Here is a 21650-nt window from a genome sequence, read left to right on the forward strand (position 1 = left end):
GAGAATAAAAACAACCACTCACTTAATTTCACAGTGAGGAGGAACTGTAACGATATTTCCTGCATCAAAGTCAGACAATGCACCACCACACCATTAGTCACTTCCGCACGAAATTTAGTTTGGCATGTTTGTGAATTTGGTCGAGCGTGTGTAATGTATGGCTTTGCGCTTTGTATGGCTCAAAAATAGGGCCATTTTTTTTTTTAATGCATAAATATACAGAGAGCTGATACAACGTTTACTTTGCTGATACAAATTCTGTCTCCCAACTAGAAATATACAATATAAGCAAAGCAGCTACTGTATTTCAAAAGCCTTGATAATTGCCCAACAATGAAACTCGCAACAGTGTGTATGTCCACAATTCATTGACCCAGACCCAAACATAATACTGCAAACATTAACATAACCACACCTATCAAATAAAAATACTCAAAACACTTGAAAAGACAAAGATTAGCCAGATAATCAACTTCAATAGTCAGCCATTTTAAAATCCACATTGCATAAATTGGGAAATAGTTTTTCCTCAAAGAAATCAACTGGAAATTAACAAAATCAATCGAAAAAAAGATGACAAACTTCTTTCAAAAATTAGGATTGATAGTTTAGATGAGTTGGGTTGGAAAAGTGTGCTAGAAAAAAATGAATTGTTCAAATTTGATCATGAAATATGATCAGAACACTTGTCAAAGCAATAAACTTGGTGGGCAGCGACATATTCTTAATGCATAGAAGAAAGTATTATGGGTATTTACATATCAAAAGCTGCCTACCTCCAGGGGGTCAAACGAATCATGAAGCTCCTCAACAAAGTCACTTGGACTTTTCTTTAGAGTCTGGTCAGCAGGGAGCGTGTTGTCATTGTAAGAGGACACAAACTTAAAGTCGCTGGTTCTGGAGCCCGTTGTCAAGTAGGCATCATAGTTGTAGGTGCTGCGTAAAGTTCCCGTGCCGTCCACATCTGCGTAATTAGGAGGCAGATACGCGCTGGGGATGGCAACTGCTCCATCAAACAACAGTCTGGGCTTTCTCCTACGACAAAACCTCACAGCCAGGACCACCATGATGAAGGTCAGGAAGAAGGTGGACACGGACACCAGCGCAATGATCAGATAAGAGGTCATCTTGGAATTCTTCTCGTCGTAAGAAATGTCCTTCAGCTCCGGCACCTCGGCCAGGTTATCCGAGATGAGCAAATACATGGAGCAGGTGGCCGAGAGAGTGGGCTGTCCGTTATCTTTGACGGCCACAATCAGGTTCTGCTTCATGCTGTCAGACTCCAAAATGTCCCGCTGGGTCCTGATCTCTCCGCTGTGGAGACCGATGGTGAAAAGTCCCACATCTGTGGACTTCAGGATGTGATAGGACAACCAGGCATTCTGTCCCGAGTCAGCGTCCACCGCGATCACTTTGGACACCACAGAACCTCCGTGTGCAGCTTTGGGGACAAGCTCGGTCATGAAGGAATTGCCCTCCGGGGCGGGGTACAGGATCTGAGGAGAGTTGTCATTCACGTCCCAGATGAACACATTGACACTCACGTTGCTGCTCAGCGGAGGAGAGCCGTTATCCCTGGCCATCACGTGGACTTGGAAACTCCTCAGGTGTTCGTAATCAAAGGACCTGACGGCGTGGACCGCCCCCGTGTCTCCATTGACAGACACGTAGGAGGACACCGGGGAGCCGTTCACCTCAGCAGGTAAGAGAGAATAAATGACGGTGCCGTTCTGTCTCCAGTCGGGGTCTCGAGCACTGACCGAGCATAAAGTGGAGCCAGCTTTGTTATTTTCACTGACGTATGCGCTGTAGGACTGTTCCTCAAACACGGGCGGGTTGTCGTTGATGTCTCCCACGGACAAGTGGATGCTTATGGAGGAGGACAGAGGAGGAGAGCCCTCATCAGTGGCGCTGACTGTAATGTTGTAGTCTGACACTAGTTCACGGTCAAGAGGCCCAGTGGTCAAAAGAGAATAGTAGTTTTTAATAGAAGGAACTAACTTGAAGGGGACATTTTGTTGAATGGAGCAACGCACCTGTCCATTCTCCTCAGAGTCTCTGTCCTGTACGTTAATAATGCCCACCTCTGTACCAGGTAACACGTTCTCTGCCACTGGATTAGACAGTGATTTTACTTGTATCACGGGAGTGTTATCATTTACATCAGTGACGTCAATTACTACTTTACAGTGTGATGAAAGTCCATAACCGTCTTTAGCATCCACCCGCATTTCATACTTGGAATTACTTTCAAAGTCAAGAGAGCCAATGACTTTAATCTCTCCAGTTTTACTATCGATCGAGAATACTTTTCTAGCCTTTTCAGCAATGCGACTAAAATCATAAGTAATTTCACCATTGACACCATCGTCTGCATCCGTTGCACTCACTGTGACAGCAATAGTTTCCAGCTCTGCATTTTCTGGCAGACTGGCCTTGTACACATCATGATCAAATACTGGGGCGTTATCATTTGCATCAAGCACCGTGATATGCACTTGTGCCGTTCCTGATCTTTCCGGCTTGCCCCCATCACTGGCAGTGAGCACCAGGCTTAAATCATGTTCTGTTTCACGGTCAAGCTCTTTGTCTAACACCAATTCAAGATTATTGGATCCATCTGAATTCTCTCGCACCGATAAAACGAAATGTGCATTGTTTTGTAAGAAATATTGTTTAACAGAATTTTGCCCAATGTCGGCGTCATCTGCTTCATTCACGCGATATCGAGTTCCCTTGTCGGCGGATTCCCTTATTTCCAGCTTTATTTCATCCTTTGGAAAGACGGGGGAATTGTCATTTACATCCAGAATGAGTACCGTAATACGATGCAGCTCCAAAGGGCTTTCTAACACCAATTCATATTTAAGCATACAAGACAAGGTCTCTCCGCACAGCTCCTCTCTGTCGATTCTCTCCCGAATCACAAAATTTCCCGTTTTGACGTCAAAGTCGCAGTAACGCACATCCCCGTCAACAGTGTCAATACGGGCTTTACGAGAGATCAATGCCCGTCCTTCTAGTCCGAGGTCTTTGGCAATATTCCCAACAATGGATCCGGGTCTCATCTCCTCCGGAACAGAATAGCTGAGCTCTGCAATGGCGATGTCGGCACAAAAAACAAAGCCGTGAAAAAAGATAAGGAGCAGGTGAGCTCGGTGATCCATTTTCACTAAGTAACTATAGAAATTAGTAGTTAAGACGGGGGGAAAATGCACACGTCTGAAAAGAAGTGCAGATCGCTAAACAATAGCTGGTCTGGTTGAATCACGCCTGCTTCATGTGGAGGAGGAAAAAAAAACAAAATCCACAACATAGTATATACGAGTATAGAGCGACATCTTGAGTCTACTTTGAATATTGCGCGCTAATCTGAGAAGAGAATTAAATACGTATTGCCGTTTTCAATACTGTCTATCAACCCCGTAATTGGTAGCAAATTAAGGGCAGCAACATAAATCAGCACCAAGGACAGCGCCCGTGATGGAGAGACCTGGCCGTTTGGTCTACAGATTTTTCTATCCACAAATGCAGATGTAACCCAGTGACAAAATATGAAAACATAACATTAGCGTATTCCTTTCCATATTTAAAATATCTTCTCTTTATTTATTATTCTGAGAAAATTAGCTCTTGAGATCAAAATTAACACAGAAGTGACAGGTGAAAATGAGGGCCTGTTAAATAGTTCTGCTAATCTTGTCTGTTTCACCGTCGAAAGCTAATTCTGCCTCGACAAGCCATAAGCAGTCATGACTGTTTGCCTGTCCGACTCGGAGCTGTAACAACTTAACCGTTGCCACTAGTAGTCCGAAAACCACAACCAAAAAAATTATGTTTAAAATGTGACACAAGGGTCGTCACTCCATGTTATATTTATATTTTAACATTTACGATAGTGAGTTCGCTCACATATTCATTGTTTTTTCACGTCCATTCCTACATAAACACTCTTGAAATATGCTAACCTGCATTTTCAAGTGAACGCACTAGATCTTATTTTCCTCCAGCTAAGCTATGCCCCCAATGACGCTACATTGTTTACAAACTCTATGAACTCTTTGTTCATCAAAACATGAACCCTTCACAAAATCACAAATTGAAAAATATGCTCACTGACTAAAAATGAACTTAAAACAATATGTAGGCCTACGTGCAGTGTACGAGGGTCACAAAATGAATGAAACAATGACATGTCTTGTTGGATTATTGAGCGCAAGCATAGTCTCTGTAGGCCAAGCCCAAGATTTAAAACAAATGCTACAATAATGAACACAAGCACCGTCAACTTTTTGCTTACCAGAAAACAATCATTCAAATGCTCTGTTGTTCCTAAAGACCTGTGCAACTATTTTTAGAGCTGTATGAATGAGAAGACACTACCATATTAAATTGACATGCATTCGTGGTGATAACAATTAATTTTCTATTGGAAATACGCAGGCCCATTTGTTATTAAAGACATCACACACTCAGAAATAAACCCAGTGCATCAATATGCACTGAAAAGTGACCATCAGTTTCATTTTGGAATTTGTATACATATTGTACACATAAGTTATGCATACTTTTCGAAAGGAACAAGCTGATTTAGCACAATATATTGGGTGATGGACGTTAAACTGTTGATTGTACAGGTGTACCCTACCTCTGGTGAATCGCGCAGCTGATCGAAAACCTCAGCAAAGTCACTCGGGCTTTTCTTCAGAGTCTGGTCAGCAGGTAACGTGTTGTCATTGTAGGAAGACACAAACTTAAAGTCACTGGTTCTGGAGCCTGTTGTCAAGTAGGCGTCATAGTTGTAGGTGCTGCGTAAAGTTCCCGTGCCGTCCACATCTGTATAATTAGGAGGCAGATACGCGCTGGGAATGGCAACTGCTCCATCAAACAACAGTCTGGGCTTTCTCCTGCGACAAAACCTCACAGCCAGGACCACCATGATGAAGGTCAGGAAGAAGGTGGACACAGACACCAGCGCAATGATCAGATAAGAGGTCAGCTTGGAGTTTTTCTCGTCGTAAGAAATGTCCTTAAGCTCTGGCACCTCGGCCAGGTTATCCGAGATGAGCAAATACATGGAGCAGGTGGCCGAGAGTGGGGGCTGTCCGTTATCTTTGACGGCCACAATCAGATTCTGCTTCATGCTGTCGGACTCCAAAATGTCCCGCTGGGTCCTGATCTCCCCGCTGTGAAGACCGATGGTGAAAAGTCCCGCATCTGTGGACTTGAGGATGTGATAGGACAGCCAGGCGTTCTGTCCCGAGTCAGCGTCCACCGCGATCACTTTGGACACCACAGCGCCTCCATGTGCAGCTTTGGGAACCAGTTCGGTCATGAAGGAGTTGCCCTCCGGGGCGGGGTACAGGATCTGAGGAGAGTTGTCATTCACGTCCCAGATGAACACGCTGACGCTCACGTTGCTGCTCAGCGGAGGAGAGCCGTTATCCCTGGCCATCACGCGGACCTGGAAACTCCTCAGGTGTTCGTAATCAAAAGACCTGACGGCGTGGATCGCTCCCGTGTCTCCATTGACAGACACGTAGGAGGACACCGGGGAGCCGTTCACCTCAGCAGGTAAGAGAGAATAAATGACGGTGCCATTCTGTCTCCAGTCGGGGTCTCGAGCACTGACCGAGCATAAAGTGGAGCCAGCTTTGTTATTTTCACTCACGTATGCGCTGTAGGACTGTTCCTCAAACACAGGCGGGTTGTCGTTGATGTCTCCCACTGACAAGTGGATGCTTTTCGAGGAGGACAGAGGAGGAGAGCCCTCATCAGTGGCACTGATCGTAATGTTGTAGTCTGACACTAGTTCGCGGTCCAGAAGTCCAGTCGTCACCAGAGAATAATAGTTTTTGATGGAAGGAATTAACTTGAAGGGGACGTGTTGTTGAATGGAGCAGCGAACCTGTCCATTCTTTTCAGAGTCTCTGTCCTGCACATTAATGATGCCCACCTCTGTACCAGGTGACACGTTCTCTGGTATTGGATTTGACAGTGAATTTAAATATATTACAGGGGCGTGATCATTTACGTCAGTAAGATCTATAAGGACCTGAGCGTATGAGTTCAATCCCAGTCCATCCTTCGCTACAACCCTCAGTTCAATTGTATTTTTCTTTTCAAAGTCTGTCATGCCAGTTACAACAATTTCCCCTGTTTTACTGTTGATTGAGAAAGACTGCAGATCGGCCTGGGAAATAAGTCCAAAATCATAAGTAACATTTCCATTGATACCATCGTCTGCATCCGTCGCTATTACTTTAACCACCACAGTATTTACGGGGGAGTTTTCAGGCAGACTGACTTTATAAACATTTTGAGTAAACACAGGGACATTATCATTAGCATCAAGTACAGTGATTTGAAATATTGCAGTTCCTGATCTCTGTGGAGAGCCACCATCCACTGCCTTAAGAAGCAAGCTTATCTGTTGTTGCTTTTCTCGGTCAAGTTTATTCTCTAAAACAAGTTGCACTCTATTGCCATTTTCCACAAGAGTAAAGTATTCGTTCTTTTCCAAAAGGTATTTCTGAATTGAATTTTTACCAATGTCTGCATCATGAGCTTCTTCAATTAAGAATGGAGTCCCCTTTTCTGCTGATTCGCTGATTTCCATCACGATTACGTCCCTTTTAAACCGCGGGGCGTTATCATTTATGTCTTGAACATGTATATTTATTCGATGTAATTGCAATGGATTCTCGAGCACAAGCTCCTGGGTTACAACACACGTTGGTTTAGGGCCACAGAGGCTCTCTCTATCAAGCCGCTCGGCAACATTCACATCACCAGTTCTCAAATTGAGGGCACAAAAGCGGTCGTGATTCCCTTCACTAAAGCGAGCCTTGCGCGCTGACAGTGTATTTACACCCAGACCGAGGTCTTTGGCTATATTTCCAATCACAGTTTCCGGTTTCATTTCCTCCGGTATGGAATAACTGACCTCGGCAGATATAGGATGAAGCACAAGGAGAAAGACGACAAAGCGCGTAGACAGGCCAAGCCTCCTCAAAAAGACTCCGAGATCCATCCTTTCAGATGAAAATGTAATCCAAAAGGGAAAACTAATATCCTGGTTTATGTCCCGTTCAAATTGACAATTATGAGTTTTCTGGAGCGCTGGAATGAGACAAATGCTCGACTAGAAACCAACACCGTGATTCTGCAGCCACATAAGCACAAAGCACTGGAGCAACGGGCGGAGATCTACAACGAATATTGCAAAAATACCAATAAATTGTTAGACAGCGACACTGCGCGTCCATTTATATAGAGCATGTGATTAAATGGCAAGGGTGACATTATACCTGCATTAGCCTCCACGAATAAAATCGTAATTATAACCCTCTATGGCGGATTTTTTTTTTTCAATCGATATGGTAAAACACAGGGGCAAATTTTAAAAGAACACTGTATGAAAAACTGCGTTAATATGTAGCTACGTTTAAATGACCAACATCGTTTTGAGATAACAATGTTTCATGCATAAGCAGCACGATGAATGAGGGCCTTTTAGCTCATTGGAGCACGGCCGGCCTGTGCGTCATGACGTCGTCGCCGCGGATTTTTTCGTCATGCATACACACGTTCACAACATCACTCACACGCAAACATTCACACCGTCACACGTGGGTATTGAACTCACGATGTCGGTACACAAGACAAGCAAGTGTACCCCTACACCATCAGCGACTCCCGGATATAAACCTTTACTACCCCAAACCATGGGATCGAAAATGATATTTGCAGCACAAATCTGCACCATTTTTTTGCAACAACAGAGGTATTTCTTTTCCATGTCACACATGGCAAAAGTTTTTAATAACCCAAAAACAACGTGACATCACAAACCAGCATAGATGGGACTAAAACGAATTAGAGCATGGCTCCGTGTTCCTACAATCAGAGCAAGTTGGGTTTTTTTCCCGGTTCCGACATTTTCATAATCTATTGTACTGTAACTCATGAATCATGCATGGGATCAAAAATTATAATATTTGTAGCAGAAAACAAGCACAAATACAATTTGGTCACTCTGGACTATGTAGCAGACTGTGTGATCATTTTAAAAACAAAAAAAAATAAAACAGCACAACGACGATTTTAGCGACACAAACCACCACCTTAAAGACACCAATGACAGTGAGTAGCCTATATTTCATAGCCTTAGGGCAGGGGTGTCCAAACATTTTCTAAAGGGGGCCAGATTTGGCTAGATGAAAATGTATAGGGGTTGACCATTCGGACTGATATTCCTCGAACCTCGATCCTTTGCTGTGCTGTCTGCAGATAGGTTAATATTGCAAATGAGAATCTATTGTCAATTCCATTACCTGGACAGTTAAAGATTAAAATAATAAATTAAATACAGATGAACGATTTTTTGAAAGTTGAATGATTTTTTTTTTTTTTTTTTGCAAGTACCTTCAACGCATGAAATCACAAAACAATAATAAATCATGTTTTTGCACCACTTTGCACTCCATGTATTAAATTAAAGATCATTTTTACTTGTTTTATCACGTATTCTAAGCATTTTTAGCTCATTAAATCATGAACTGCAACACAAATGAATATTTTAAACACCAATTGTATCATGTCAGAATTTTATTCCAAATGAAATAATTCTCCGCTTTGTCTTTGTTTTAAACTTCATCCACAACAAAATACTTCGTAATCACAAATTATTAATCCATAGTTTTATTTTTGTTTGCAATCACTGTGAGTGGGCGGCGCGGACGCGCAGTAGTGTTTGTGGAGTTAGTGATATAGACAGCGCTCACCTTTCCCTGTGGAGCGTCACCTAGTCCTTGAACTGCGGACATTTGAATGAGGAAGTGTCAGTGTTCTTGATTTTCTTGCAAACTGGCACCTGTCTGCGCGTGAACTGGGAAGGGACCGGGAGAACGCACTCGCACCCGATCATGAGCGCTCGCTCATGTGCGCGTTCCCGTTCGGACGAGTTTAATTTCTGTGGCTCGCTCTGGGGCGCGCAGGTCTGCGCGACAGTGCCAGCGGGCCACTTATTTATTTTATGACACAATGCTTCGGGCCGGTCTAAATTTAGACAAGGGCGGATTTAGCCCGCAGGCCGGCTTTCGGGCATGGGCTAGTTTAGGGGGTTAAAGTCACGCAAATATCAAAAAATATTTCACGTTCGAAAATGCAGGATTATATTGGATACGTGAATCAAGAGTAAACATTCAATCCCCGAGTACAGCTGTCAAAGTGATAACCTCACAAAGTTAAACGTCTCATAGAACTGAAAGGACTTCGATCAAGAATGAACTATGTGCAATGTGTGAGGTTTTGAAAGCATAAGGCAATAGAACACAGGATTCTATCCATGCATCCATCCATGCATCCATCCATCCATCCATCCATGCATCCATGCATCCATCCATCCATCCATCCATGCATCCATCCATCCATCCATCCATCCATCCATCCATCCATCCATCCATCCATCCATCCATCCTCTATACTCCTTGTTCATTTAGACAATATTCTTAATAGAAGGATATCAAATAAAACGATTTTATGGTCTGTGATGAAGCTAACATTTGTAATAGCATATAATGTATTTTCTTGCCTAGTTTATATGGCATTATAGTTTTGACCACTGTAATATCGAGCTGAGGCGATGAACAAAAGTTAATGGAATATAAGCATGTTCAGACTTTTCACCAATGAAAAGTGTGCTTTTGTTTTTGTTATAACGGCAATTAAGCCTACCATCTTATAGAACGTGGGTAAAAGATACATTTAGTATGCCTACCTCGTCAACATCACCAAAAGCCTCAAGAAGTTCTGTTGGACTTTTCCTCAGCGTCTGGTCACCATGCAGCGTGTTGTCATTGTAAGAAGACACAAAGTTAAAGTCACTGGTTCTCGAGCCCGTTGTCAAGTAGGCGTCATAGTTGTTGTAGGTGCTGCGTAAAGTTCCCATGCCGTCCACATCTGCATAATTAGGAGGCAGATACCCGCTGGGGATGGCAACTGCTCCATCAAACAACAGTCTGGGCTTTCTCCTGCGACAATACCTCACAGCCAGGACCACCATGATGAAGGTCAGGAAGAAGGTGGACACGGACACCAGCGCGATGATCAGATAAGAGGTCAGCTTAGAGTTCTTCTCGTCGTACGAAATGTCCTTCAGCTCCGGTACCTCGGCCAGGTTATCCGAAATAAGTAAATACATGGAGCAGGTGGCCGAGAGAGGGGGCTGTCCGTTATCTCTGACGGCCACAATCAGGTTCTGCTTCATGCTGTCTGACTCCATAATGTCCCGCTGGGTCCTAATCTCGCCGCTGTGGAGACCAATGGTGAAAAGTCCCGCTTCTGTGGACTTGAGGATGTGATAGGACAGCCAGGCGTTCTGTCCCGAGTCGGCGTCCACCGCGATCACTTTGGACACAACAGAGCCTCCATGTGCAGCTTTGGGGACCAGCTCTGTCATAAAGGAGTTGCCCTCCGGGGCGGGGTACAGGATCTGAGGAGAGTTGTCGTTCACGTCCCAAATGAACACGCTGACGCTCACGTTGCTGCTCAATGGAGGAGAACCGTTGTCTCTGGCCATGACGCAGACTTGGAAACTCCTCAGGTGTTCGTAATCAAAGGACCTGATGGCGTGGATCGCCCCCGTGTCACCGTTGACAGACACGTAGGAGGACACCGGGGCACCGTTCACCTCAGCAGGTAAGAGGGAATAAATGACGGTGCCGTTCTGTCTCCAGTCGGGGTCCTGAGCACTGACCGAGCATAAAGTGGAGCCGGCTTTGTTATTTTCACTCACGTATGCGCTGTAGGACTGCATGTCAAACACGGGCGGGTTGTCGTTGATGTCTCCCACAGACATGTGGACGCTTTTCGAGGAGGACAGAGGAGGAGAGCCCTCATCGGTGGCCCTGATTGTAATGTTGTAGTCTGACACAAGTTCACGGTCGAGTGTCCCAGTCGTCACCAGAGAATAGTAGTTTTTTATAGAAGGAACTAACTTGAAGGGGACATTTTGTTGAATGGAGCAGCGGACCTGTCCATTCTGCTCAGAGTCTCTGTCTTGCACATTAATGATGCCCACCTCTGTGCCAGGTGACACATTCTCTGCTACTGGATTGGTCAGTGACATTAAATTGATCAAAGGGGCGTTGTCATTTAAGTCAGTAATATCTATTAAAACTTTGGCATAGGAAGTCAATCCCAAACCATCTTTAGCTTCCACTTTAATTTCAAAAGAAGCAATTTCTTCAAAATCAATCAAACCAGCTACTTTAATTTCCCCAGTGGTGGGATCAATATTAAATAAATTATGTTCATCAGATACATGGCCAAAATCATAACTCACATTCCCATTCACCCCTTCATCTGCATCAGTTGCGCTAACATTAATCACGATTGTACCCGGGGCAGAATTTTCAGGTAGACTGGCTTTATAAACAGACTGGCTGAACACTGGGGCGTTATCATTAGCATCCAGGACAGTAACGCGTATGGCTACTGTGCCTGATCTCTGAGGAGAGCCGCCATCTAAAGCTGTGAGAAGCAAATTCATCTCACTTTGCTTTTCTCGGTCCAGTTTTTTTTCTAAGACAAGCTGAACTTTATTGTTGTCAACAGTGAGAATAAAGTTGTTATTATTTTGCAGAGCGTACCTTTGAACAGCATTTTGTCCTATATCTGCATCATGAGCCTCCTCAATTGAAAAACGACTGCCTTTTTCTGCCGACTCGCTTATTTCCATTTCAATCAAATTATTTTTAAATTTTGGAGCGTTGTCATTGACATCTTGAATGTGGAGATTTATGCGATGAAGCTCAAGAGGATTTTCTAACACCAAATCCATTTTAATAGTGCAAGATGGTTTCTTCCCGCAAAGGCTTTCTCTATCTATTCTCTCCGATGTGATCAAATCTCCAGTGCTCAAATTAATCTCAAAATACTGCTTACGTGTCCCGGCAACATTAACACGGGCATTTCGTGTAGAAAGCGTCCTTGGATCAGCACCAAGATCTTTTCCTATATTTCCAACAACCGACAGACGTTTCATCTCCTCAGGAAGAGAATAGCTCAGATCCCCGTAGACGAGTTGCACCGGGAAAAAGACGGCAAGCAAAACCATCAGACAACACTTTGAGAGTTCGAAATGTTCCATGTTGACAAAATCTGCCCAAAAGAGATGGCATAAAAAATATTCCACACCGGTTGACGTCCCACACGCATAAGTATATCGGCACAAAAATGTCTAGTCCTGTTTTAACCACCCGCAGCAGAACAAAGCAGTCTGAGGCGTGAGAGAGGATGGTTCGCCTTATACAGGTCAACAGCGACACCAGGAGTCGACTTTTATCATTGCCAAACAGTCCTAATGAAGCTGACAAATATTAAAAGATATTTAGGGGGCAAATCCTTTTTGTACTTGTGGAGTGAAAACGTAGTGTATTGTGTAATCGTCCATTACTGCCATTAAGTCATCAACATCTATTCTGACTCAGTTTCAGGAATAACGATAATTATAGTAATTAAACAACCACACAATCGTTGAATAAAACAGCAAGAACTGGCAAGAAACCTGTAATAGCTGTGTGACAGAAACTACAATATTGTAAGTAAGCACCACGGACAGTTACATCCATATTTTGAAAGAAAGGCCTCACAAACTAACAGGAAAGTTTTATCGCTGTGCTGTATAGGCAGCAACAACAAAAACAAATCAACAAACAAGCAAAGAAAAATACAACATCAGAGAGTGGATGACACAAAAACAGACAATTGAAACTGTGATTATCCGACAAGTCGCAGTGGGTGGACAGGCTACTTCACACCACTGAAAATGAAACTTAGTTGAAGTCAAATTGATATTTGCTGTTAGACTAAAATTGACTATGCAGCGATTAAAGTAAAGGTAACATATTTTGTTTTTAGTTAAAAGACGTGTATTGGAATGCAGTAGGGAAACAATACCTATTATCCATAGAAGTCACTTTCAAGCTGCTTAATCACAAGGAGCTCGCAACCATAACTAACACTATCCCACAACAAAGATCAAGATTTCCACAGCTTCAATAAACACAATTCACCAATGAAGAAAAAAACTAGTCCCGTTTTCTATACAGCTTTTATCCACATTAGTGACCAGAGACTTGAATTTATCCCAGATGATTTTGCCAGTCTACAACTATTCACACTCACCTCAACAGTTACTGGCAATTTAGAGTTTGAAATAACCTAAACCTAACATGCATGTTTTAGGGATATGAGAGGAAACTGGAGTACCAGGAGAAACTCCATGCAAAAACGGGCTAAACATGCAAACTCCACACAAATGTTTCAAATCCAGATTCGTCCAGTAATTCTAATTTATTCAGAGGATTATCTGATTCCTTCCACAATTCAAAGATACATCCAAACAAGCATCCCTAGTAGTTGTCCTAACAGTTCTGTATAATTCCAGAAATCAAGCTATGTCAGCTTGTAAACAGTTATTTTAACAGCAGTAAGTAAAGCTCCGCAATTCCCAGTGAAACTGGTCCCTTAATTCACAAATAAGTCACAAGAATCTGTGGTCAAGGAAAAACAATGCGAGAGCAACGTGCCTATGGTGCCGGTTTTCCTGCGACTCACCAAATAGTCTAATGAGCTAATTTCTAACAAAGGTAAAACACAGATAATGCAATGCTAAAAACAAAAACATTAACTGCTAATCAATGCTTTGAGCAGTGACAAAAACAGGTTTCTGGTTCAAAACTTGTCTGAGCCTAAGTCACTTAAACCCTAATGCAGCATAATTCTCCATCAGCTGGGGTGCGGTTCAGCTACCTACGACTAAGCACGAGGTATATGCTAAACATATAGCACAAAGTGGACTTCCAATTCAGCACTGTTAACGTATGCAGATATTTTAAATAAGAGTTTCTGATGTGTGTTGATAGTTTGTCAACAAATAGCCGTGATGACCAGTGGTGGAGGGGAAAAAATGTCACGCTCATTATGGCATACAATATTTTGCCAGGCCAAATGGTAAACAACCATTCATGGCAATTTGGCATTCTGATTACATAGTTTTCTGCAGCAATAAATTAAGTGCAAGTTTAATATTGCAAATCGACAGAAGTGTCAGAAAAAGTACAGAAAATGTACTTGACTAAAAAACTTTACTAAACAGAGAAATATTCTAAAATGAGAGCATCAAGATGATGTGAAAAAGACAAAAGTCATTAGAATGACTCTTACCTGTTCAGAGGACCCAAGATCTTCAAAAGGATCTGCAAAATCTGATGGACTTTTTTTTAGAGTCTGGTCAGAAGGCAGCGTGTTGTCATTGTAAGAGGACACAAACTTAAAGTCACTGGTTCTGGAGCCTGTCGTCAAGTAGGCATCATAGTTGTAGGTGCTGCGTAAAGTTCCCATGCCGTCCACATCTGCATAATTAGGAGGCAGATACGCACTGGGGATGGCAACTGCTCCATCAAACAACAGTCTGGGCTTTCTCCTGCGACAAAACCTCACAGCCAAGACCACCATGATGAAGGTCAGGAAGAAGGTGGATACGGACACCAGCGCGATGATCAGATAAGAGGTCAGCTTGGAGTTCTTCTCGTCGTAGGATACGTCCTTGAGCTCCGGCACCTCGGCCAAGTTATCAGAGATAAGCAAATACATAGAGCAGGTGGCCGAGAGAGGGGGCTGTCCGTTATCTTTGACGGCCACAATCAAGTTCTGCTTCATGCTGTCAGACTCCAAAATATCCCGTTGGGTCCTGATCTCGCCGCTGTGGAGACCGATGGTGAAAAGTCCCGCATCTGTAGACTTGAGGATGTGATAGGACAGCCAGGCATTCTGTCCCGAGTCGGCATCCACCGCAATCACTTTGGACACCACAGAGCCTCCGTGTGCAGCTTTGGGGACCAGCTCGGTCATGAAGGAGTTGCCCTCCGGGGCGGGGTACAGGATCTGAGGAGAGTTGTCGTTCACGTCCCAGATGAACACGCTGACGCTTACGTTGCTGCTCAGCGGAGGAGAACCGTTGTCCCTGGCCATCACAAGGACTTGAAAACTCCTCAGGTGTTCGTAATCGAACGACCTGACGGCGTGGATCACCCCCGTGTCTCCGTTGACAGACACGTAGGAGGACACTGGGGCGCCGTTCACCTCAGCAGGTATAAGAGAATAAATGACGGTGCCGTTCTGTCTCCAGTCGGGGTCTTTAGCACTAACAGAGCATAAAGTGGAGCCAGCTTTGTTATTTTCACTCACGTATGCGCTGTAGGACTGTTCCTCAAACACGGGCGGGTTGTCGTTGATGTCTCCCACGGACAAGTGAACGCTTTTGGAAGAGGACAGAGGAGGAGACCCCTCGTCGGTGGCGCTGATCGTAATGTTGTAGTCTGACACTAGTTCGCGGTCCAGAGGCCCAGTAGTAACCAGAGAATAATAGTTTTTAATGGAAGGAACTAACTTGAAGGGGACATTTTGTTGAATGGAGCAGTGGACAAGTCCATTTTTTTCAGAGTCTCTGTCCTGCACATTAATGATGCCCACCTCTGTGCCAGGTGGCACGTTCTCTGCTACTGGATTAGTCAGTGACTTTAAATTGATCACAGGGGCGTTATCATTTACATCAGTAATGTCTATCACAATTTTAGCATATGATGTGAGCCCTAATCCATCCTTTGCTTGCACTTTCATTTCATAAGAATTACTTTCCTCAAAATCAATCTCACCTGATAGCTTTATTTCACCATTTTTGGGGTCAATTGAAAAGACATTTTTGTCATTATTCGAAATGTGGCCAACATTGTATGTCACGTCCCCGTTTACGCCTTCGTCGGCATCAGAAGCCCTGACATTAATAATTACTGTATCTAGTGGGGAATTTTCAGGCAGACTGGCTTTATAAACAGCCTGGCTGAACACTGGGGCGTTATCATTAGCATCCAGCACAGTGACGTGTATGACTACTGTGCCTGATCTCTGAGGAGAGCCTCCATCTAAAGCTGTGAGAAGCAAATTCATCTCACTTTGCTTTTCTCGGTCCAGTTTATTCTCAAGAACAAGTTCAACCTTGTTATTCTCAACAGCAAGAATAAAGTTTGCATTTCTCTGTAAAATGTAACGCTGAACAGCATTTTGACCTACATCTGCATCGTGGGCCTCCTCGATTGCAAAACGACTGCCCTTTTCTGCCGACTCCCCTATTTCCATCTCAATTAAATGGTTACGGAATTTAGGAGAATTGTCGTTTATATCTTGAATATGAAAACTTACACGTTGAAGCTCCAAAGGATTTTCTAAAACCAGATCGACTTTTATGACACATGAAGGTTTCATTCCACAAATGCTTTCTCTGTCAATCCTCTCTGACGTGATCAGGTCTCCCGTGCTCAGATTGATTCCATAATAATGTTTGCGTGTTTCCTCAAAATCAAATCGAGGCTTCCGGGCTGCAAAAGTCACCAAATCCGCTCCAAGATCTTTTGCTATATTTCCGACAACAGAGCCCCTTTTCATCTCCTCTGGAACGGAATAACTCAGGTCTCCATAAACGAGGGGCACCATTGCAATGAAGGAAACAAAGCAGATCGGGAAAAGCACGGAAAACCCTTTGTGTCCCATCTTGACGCAAAACACGTCCGATGATTAGGCAAATGGAAGTGCAGCTCCAGCGGAAAATACTACCCAAATAAATCAACAATTTTTGCCACAAAACATCAGCGAATAAGGTCTGCAAAAATAAATGCCGATTCACGACCGTAAATCCGGTCAAATATGCCTGCAGTAATGGGTGGAGTGGTGCATCTACGTTCTGCGAGCCGAGAGCGACATCATCAGTCCATTTTTTTTCTTACACTCATAAGAAATAGTTAGCCAATTTTTTGGGGTATGCGTTGTCTTGTGAATAATTGAATAAATAGAGCGATATTGGTGATGTGCAGAAATGAAAAGGAAAGGTCAAGACATGTCTTGTGTAACACCTGATGTAGTCACCAATTGGTATTTTGATTTTTGTATATCATTTTAGGGCTTATAAATTATTTTTTAACAATTATTATTTTCTTAACATGCCGTAATGATGTGCACATTTATGTTGATCCGGTTTACGTTTTGTTTGTGAATTGCTGATTGATACGCCCTTTTCGTGGTGGCGGGTGAAAAGAGAAAAGTAGGCAACGTGAGGGCGTGTGTGGAGTTGGTGGGAGAAAATGAATAAATGGGTGGCTGAATACAAGTCTTGCCGTGTCGGTAATTATTTAGCAAAGGAGGCACCAGAAAGGCACTGGAACCTCATTGTATTCCACCATACTACGGCAAGAACAAATACATTTAAGGATAACACATTTTCCAAATTAATAAAAGTCCGTGCAAATTAAAAGGAGATTTAGAAGTATCAATAAGAATTTGTATAAAAATTCAAATTCTGCTTGAGAGTTTTTCCTCCACAGATCGAAGCTCATTGAAATAGCATTTGATAAGTCACTCACTTTTGTTACGATTTCATGTATAGTAAATGAATAAATAATTTGATGACATGCTAAAGATTTTCTTGTAGATGGAACTTAACTTTTCTTTACAGCTAAGTTAAACAAACGTAAACAACGAATATGGTTAGATGTATCTGAGGGGGAAAGTAAAAGTGGCCAGAATAGAAATAGATGTAGAAAGTAGAAAGCAAGAAATATTTATGGGCAAATATAGCACGGTGAATAGGTAGTGTTAGATGCAAAAGTGGTTGATTAAAGCATCATACTTGACACGTATGAAATTAATTCATTATGAAAATGGCTATCCTTTCAACAAGACTGGTCCATCATAGAAGAATTTAGGTCTGTCAGCTTTCAAGACAAGTTCTGAATTTATCCTACCTCTGAGGAAGTCTCCAGATCTTCAAAGGGATCCGCAAAATCACTTGGACTTTTCTTCAGAGTCTGGTCAGCAGGTAGCGTGTTGTCATTGTAGGAAGATACAAACTTAAAGTCACTGGTTCTCGAGCCCGTGGTCAAGTAGGCGTCATAGTTGTAGGTGCTGCGTAAAGTTCCCGTGCCGTCCACATCTGCGTAATTAGGAGGAAGATACGCGCTGGGGATGGCAACTGCTCCATCAAACAAAAGTCTGGGCTTTCTCCTGCGACAAAACCTGACAGCCAGGACCACCATGATGAAGGTCAGGAAGAAGGTGGACACGGACACCAGCGCGATGATCAGATAAGAGGTCAGTTTGGAGTTCTTCTCGTCGTAAGAAATGTCCTTCAGCTCCGGCACTTCGGCCAGGTTATCAGAGATAAGCAAATACATGGAGCAGGTGGCCGAGAGAGGGGGCTGTCCGTTATCTTTGATGGCCACAATCAGATTCTGTTTCATGCTGTCGGACTCCAAAATGTCCCGCTGGGTCCTGATCTCTCCGCTGTGAAGACCGATGGTGAAAAGTCCCGCATCTGTGGACTTGAGGATGTGATAGGACAGCCAGGCGTTCTGTCCCGAGTCGGCATCCACCGCGATCACTTTGGACACCACAGAACCTCCTTGTGCAGCTTTGGGGACCAGCTCGGTCATAAAGGAGTTGCCCTCCGGGGCCGGGTACAGGATCTGAGGAGAGTTGTCATTCACGTCCCAGATGAACACGCTGACGCTCACGTTGCTGCTCAGCGGAGGAGAGCCATTGTCTCTGGCCATCACGAGGACTTGAAAACTCCTCAGGTGTTCGTAATCAAAGGACCTGACGGCGTGGATTGCCCCCGTGTCTCCGTTGACAGACACGTAGGAGGACACTGGGGCACCGTTCACCTCAGCAGGTATGAGAGAATAAATGACGGTGCCGTTCTGTCTCCAGTCGGGGTCTTGAGCACTGACAGAGCATAAAGTGGAGCCAGCTTGGTTATTTTCACTCACATATGCGCTATAGGACTGTTCCTCAAACACGGGCGGGTTGTCGTTGATGTCTCCCACGGACAAGTGGACGCTTTTTGACGAGGACAGAGGAGGTGAGCCCTCGTCGGTGGCGCTGATTGTGACGTTGTAATCAGACACAAGTTCACGGTCGAGTGGCCCAGTCGTCACCAGAGAATAATAGTTTTTGATAGAAGGAACTAACTTGAAGGGGACGTTTTGTTGAATGAAGCAGCGGACCTGTCCGTTCTTTTCAGAGTCTCTGTCCTGCACATTAATGATGCCCACCTCTGTGCCAGGAGACACGTTCTCTGGTACTGGATTAGATAGTGATTTTAAATTGATCACAGGAGTGTTATCATTTACATCAGTGATATCTATGATAACTTTACTGTAGGATGTAAGCCCCAAACCATCTTTAGCTTCAACACTCATCTCATACGAAGTTTTCACTTCAAAGTCAATTAAACGCATTACTTTAATTGTACCTGTGGTAGGCTCAATAGAAAATGCATCAATATAATCATCTGAGATGTGGCCAAAGTCATATGTCACCTCTCCATTCACTCCATCATCAGCATCAGTTGCACTAACTTTAATTACCATTGAATCTGGAGGAGAGTTTTCAGGCAGACTAGCTTTATAAATGGCTTTGCTGAACACTGGAGCGTTATCATTAGCATCCAGCACAACGACGTGTATAACTACCGTACCTGATCTCTCAGGAGAGCCACCATCTAAAGCTGTGAGAAGCAAATTCATCTCACTTTGCTTTTCTCGGTCCAGTTTATTTTCTAAGACAAGCTCAACCTTGTTGTTGCCAACAGCAAGCATAAAGTTTGCATTTCTTTGTAGACTGTATCTTTGAACTGCATTTTGGCCTATATCTGCATCATGAGCCTTCTCAATGGAAAAACGACTGCCCTTTTCTGCAGACTCACTAATTTCCATTTCAATCAAATTCTTTTTGAATTTTGGATAGTTGTCATTGACATCTTGAATATGAAGACTCACACGATGAAGCTCAAGAGGGTTTTCTAAAACCAGATCCAATTTGATCACACATGAGGGTTTTTTGTCACAAAGGCTCTCTCTGTCAATTCTCTCTTCTGTGATCAAATCTCCCGTGCTCAGATAAATCACACAATATTGCTTACTTGTCCCTTCAACATCAATGCGAGCATTTCGTGCAGACAACGTCCTCAGATCCGCACCCAGATCTTTTGCTAAATTTCCAACAACAGACGAGCGTTTCATTTCCTCTGGAAGAGAGTAGCTCAGATCTCCGCCGACGAGGCGCGTTAGAGCAAAGACGACAAAAACATACATCAGACGTTGAAGAGAGAAATCCTCGACTCCCATGTTTAGAGAAATAATCCAAAAGGTGTCAAGATCAGAAAATGAAATGCTGCACTCAATTCCAAATTCCACAATAGTCGATGCAAAATATTCTCAACGTTCGAACCATCCGCAGAAGGACAAAGCAACTAAAATCCGTGCATTAGAGGGGGACTTCATGCGGGTTTCCGTTTCATAGGCCAACAGCGACGCCAAGAGTACATTTTTGTCCACAGCACTAAATGCGTGCATGAAAATTATTCTTTTAAATGTATTCAATACCTGTGTTCTCTGAATAAGCCATTCAAAGGTTTCACTTCACCAGTACGTCTTTTATGAAAAATAGCAATAGTCTTCGGTTTTGCAAATATTATGTCACAACGTATGCAAAGCATTGTTATTTCCATCGACTAGTATAATACAGTATGCACCTGTGTCCGTTAGTCATACGTCTTGGAGTGTATTATAGCACGTGAGTCAAAGGTGAGTTATTTACTAGGAATACATTGATAATAGATAGTTATTTCTAACTAAATAAGCAATGTTACATTTCTGACGTATAATGCAATCGCCATAGGTTTGATATTAACCTATTTCTCATTTGTAGGATTCCTATCAACAACATTGAAGTGACGTTCACTTGCGACTTCTGTTTCAGTACCATGGACAGTCACCTTGAGTTTTTGACACCTTCGAACATTAAAAAAAAAAAAATAGGGGGGGGGGGGGTCTTAACTGTTCTTATCGAAACCTCCGTTTTTCTATGGACGGCAAGTCACAAGAAGCAAGCCTATTGTTAAAAACTAACCTTCCAAAACATATGCATACCTTTATTTTTAACGCACAAATCCCATAGCTATAAACAAAAATGAAGCGCATCAGATTAAGACTGAGAATTAAAGTAGAAAATACAATACATTTGGGCAGATTAAGGTTACAAACTTCAAGTATCACCTAATTCTACACACGGAACAAACACCAAAAATGACAACTACAGAAGACTATGTAGTAGTGACGCGTGTATCGGTTGGGAGAAAAAGACCTGAGAAAACGTAGAACGAGAAATCATTTAAACAGTAACACACGGCGGTGTCAAGTAAGAAAGAGAAAACGAAGAAAGAAGATAGAATAAAGGAAAATAAGACGAATTCCCCTGTTTGGACATTGCACATTTGTAACTGTCAGGTAGTTTGTGTAACTTGCGTCAAACGTGTCTTTATTTTTTTACGATAACTGTCGTTTTTGTATGTGTTAGAAAGGCTTTTATGTTGATGCTGGACATAAATATGTATTTTGTGTTGATTACTGTTCGTACGTATTTGATCATTCTCCGTCGTGCTGAGGTTACGTCACCACATCTAACAATCGCGTAAATCGCCTTCCAGTGATTGTCACTACTTGTTGCGCAGCAGTAATGTAGCCTGGATTTCG

The 21650-nt window shown here is 43.1% G+C and overlaps 1 protein-coding gene across 5 annotated transcripts in view; it reads right to left on the reverse strand.

The window, feature by feature from the left end:
• The window catches only part of LOC133154375 (protocadherin gamma-C5-like), a 211091-nt gene that overhangs the window by 181976 nt on the left and 7465 nt on the right, over positions 1–21650 (reverse strand). The window contains exon 1 of one of the 5 annotated variants that reach the window (XM_061279319.1): positions 17862–20349. The exons of 1 other annotated variant lie outside the window; for it this stretch is intronic. In XM_061279319.1, the coding sequence (XP_061135303.1) occupies positions 17862–20243 (2382 nt within the window). In that variant the 5' untranslated portion in view covers positions 20244–20349. Of the gene's footprint in view, positions 1–776; positions 3247–9781; positions 12251–14232; positions 16739–17861; positions 20350–21650 lie in introns of those variants that run through there. 3 more of the 5 variants (XM_061279327.1, XM_061279347.1, XM_061279264.1) reach the window with 3 other exon arrangements.

This window comes from Syngnathus typhle, linkage group LG1 (assembly GCF_033458585.1).
Source record: "Syngnathus typhle isolate RoL2023-S1 ecotype Sweden linkage group LG1, RoL_Styp_1.0, whole genome shotgun sequence".
Taxonomy (NCBI): domain Eukaryota; kingdom Metazoa; phylum Chordata; class Actinopteri; order Syngnathiformes; family Syngnathidae; genus Syngnathus; species Syngnathus typhle.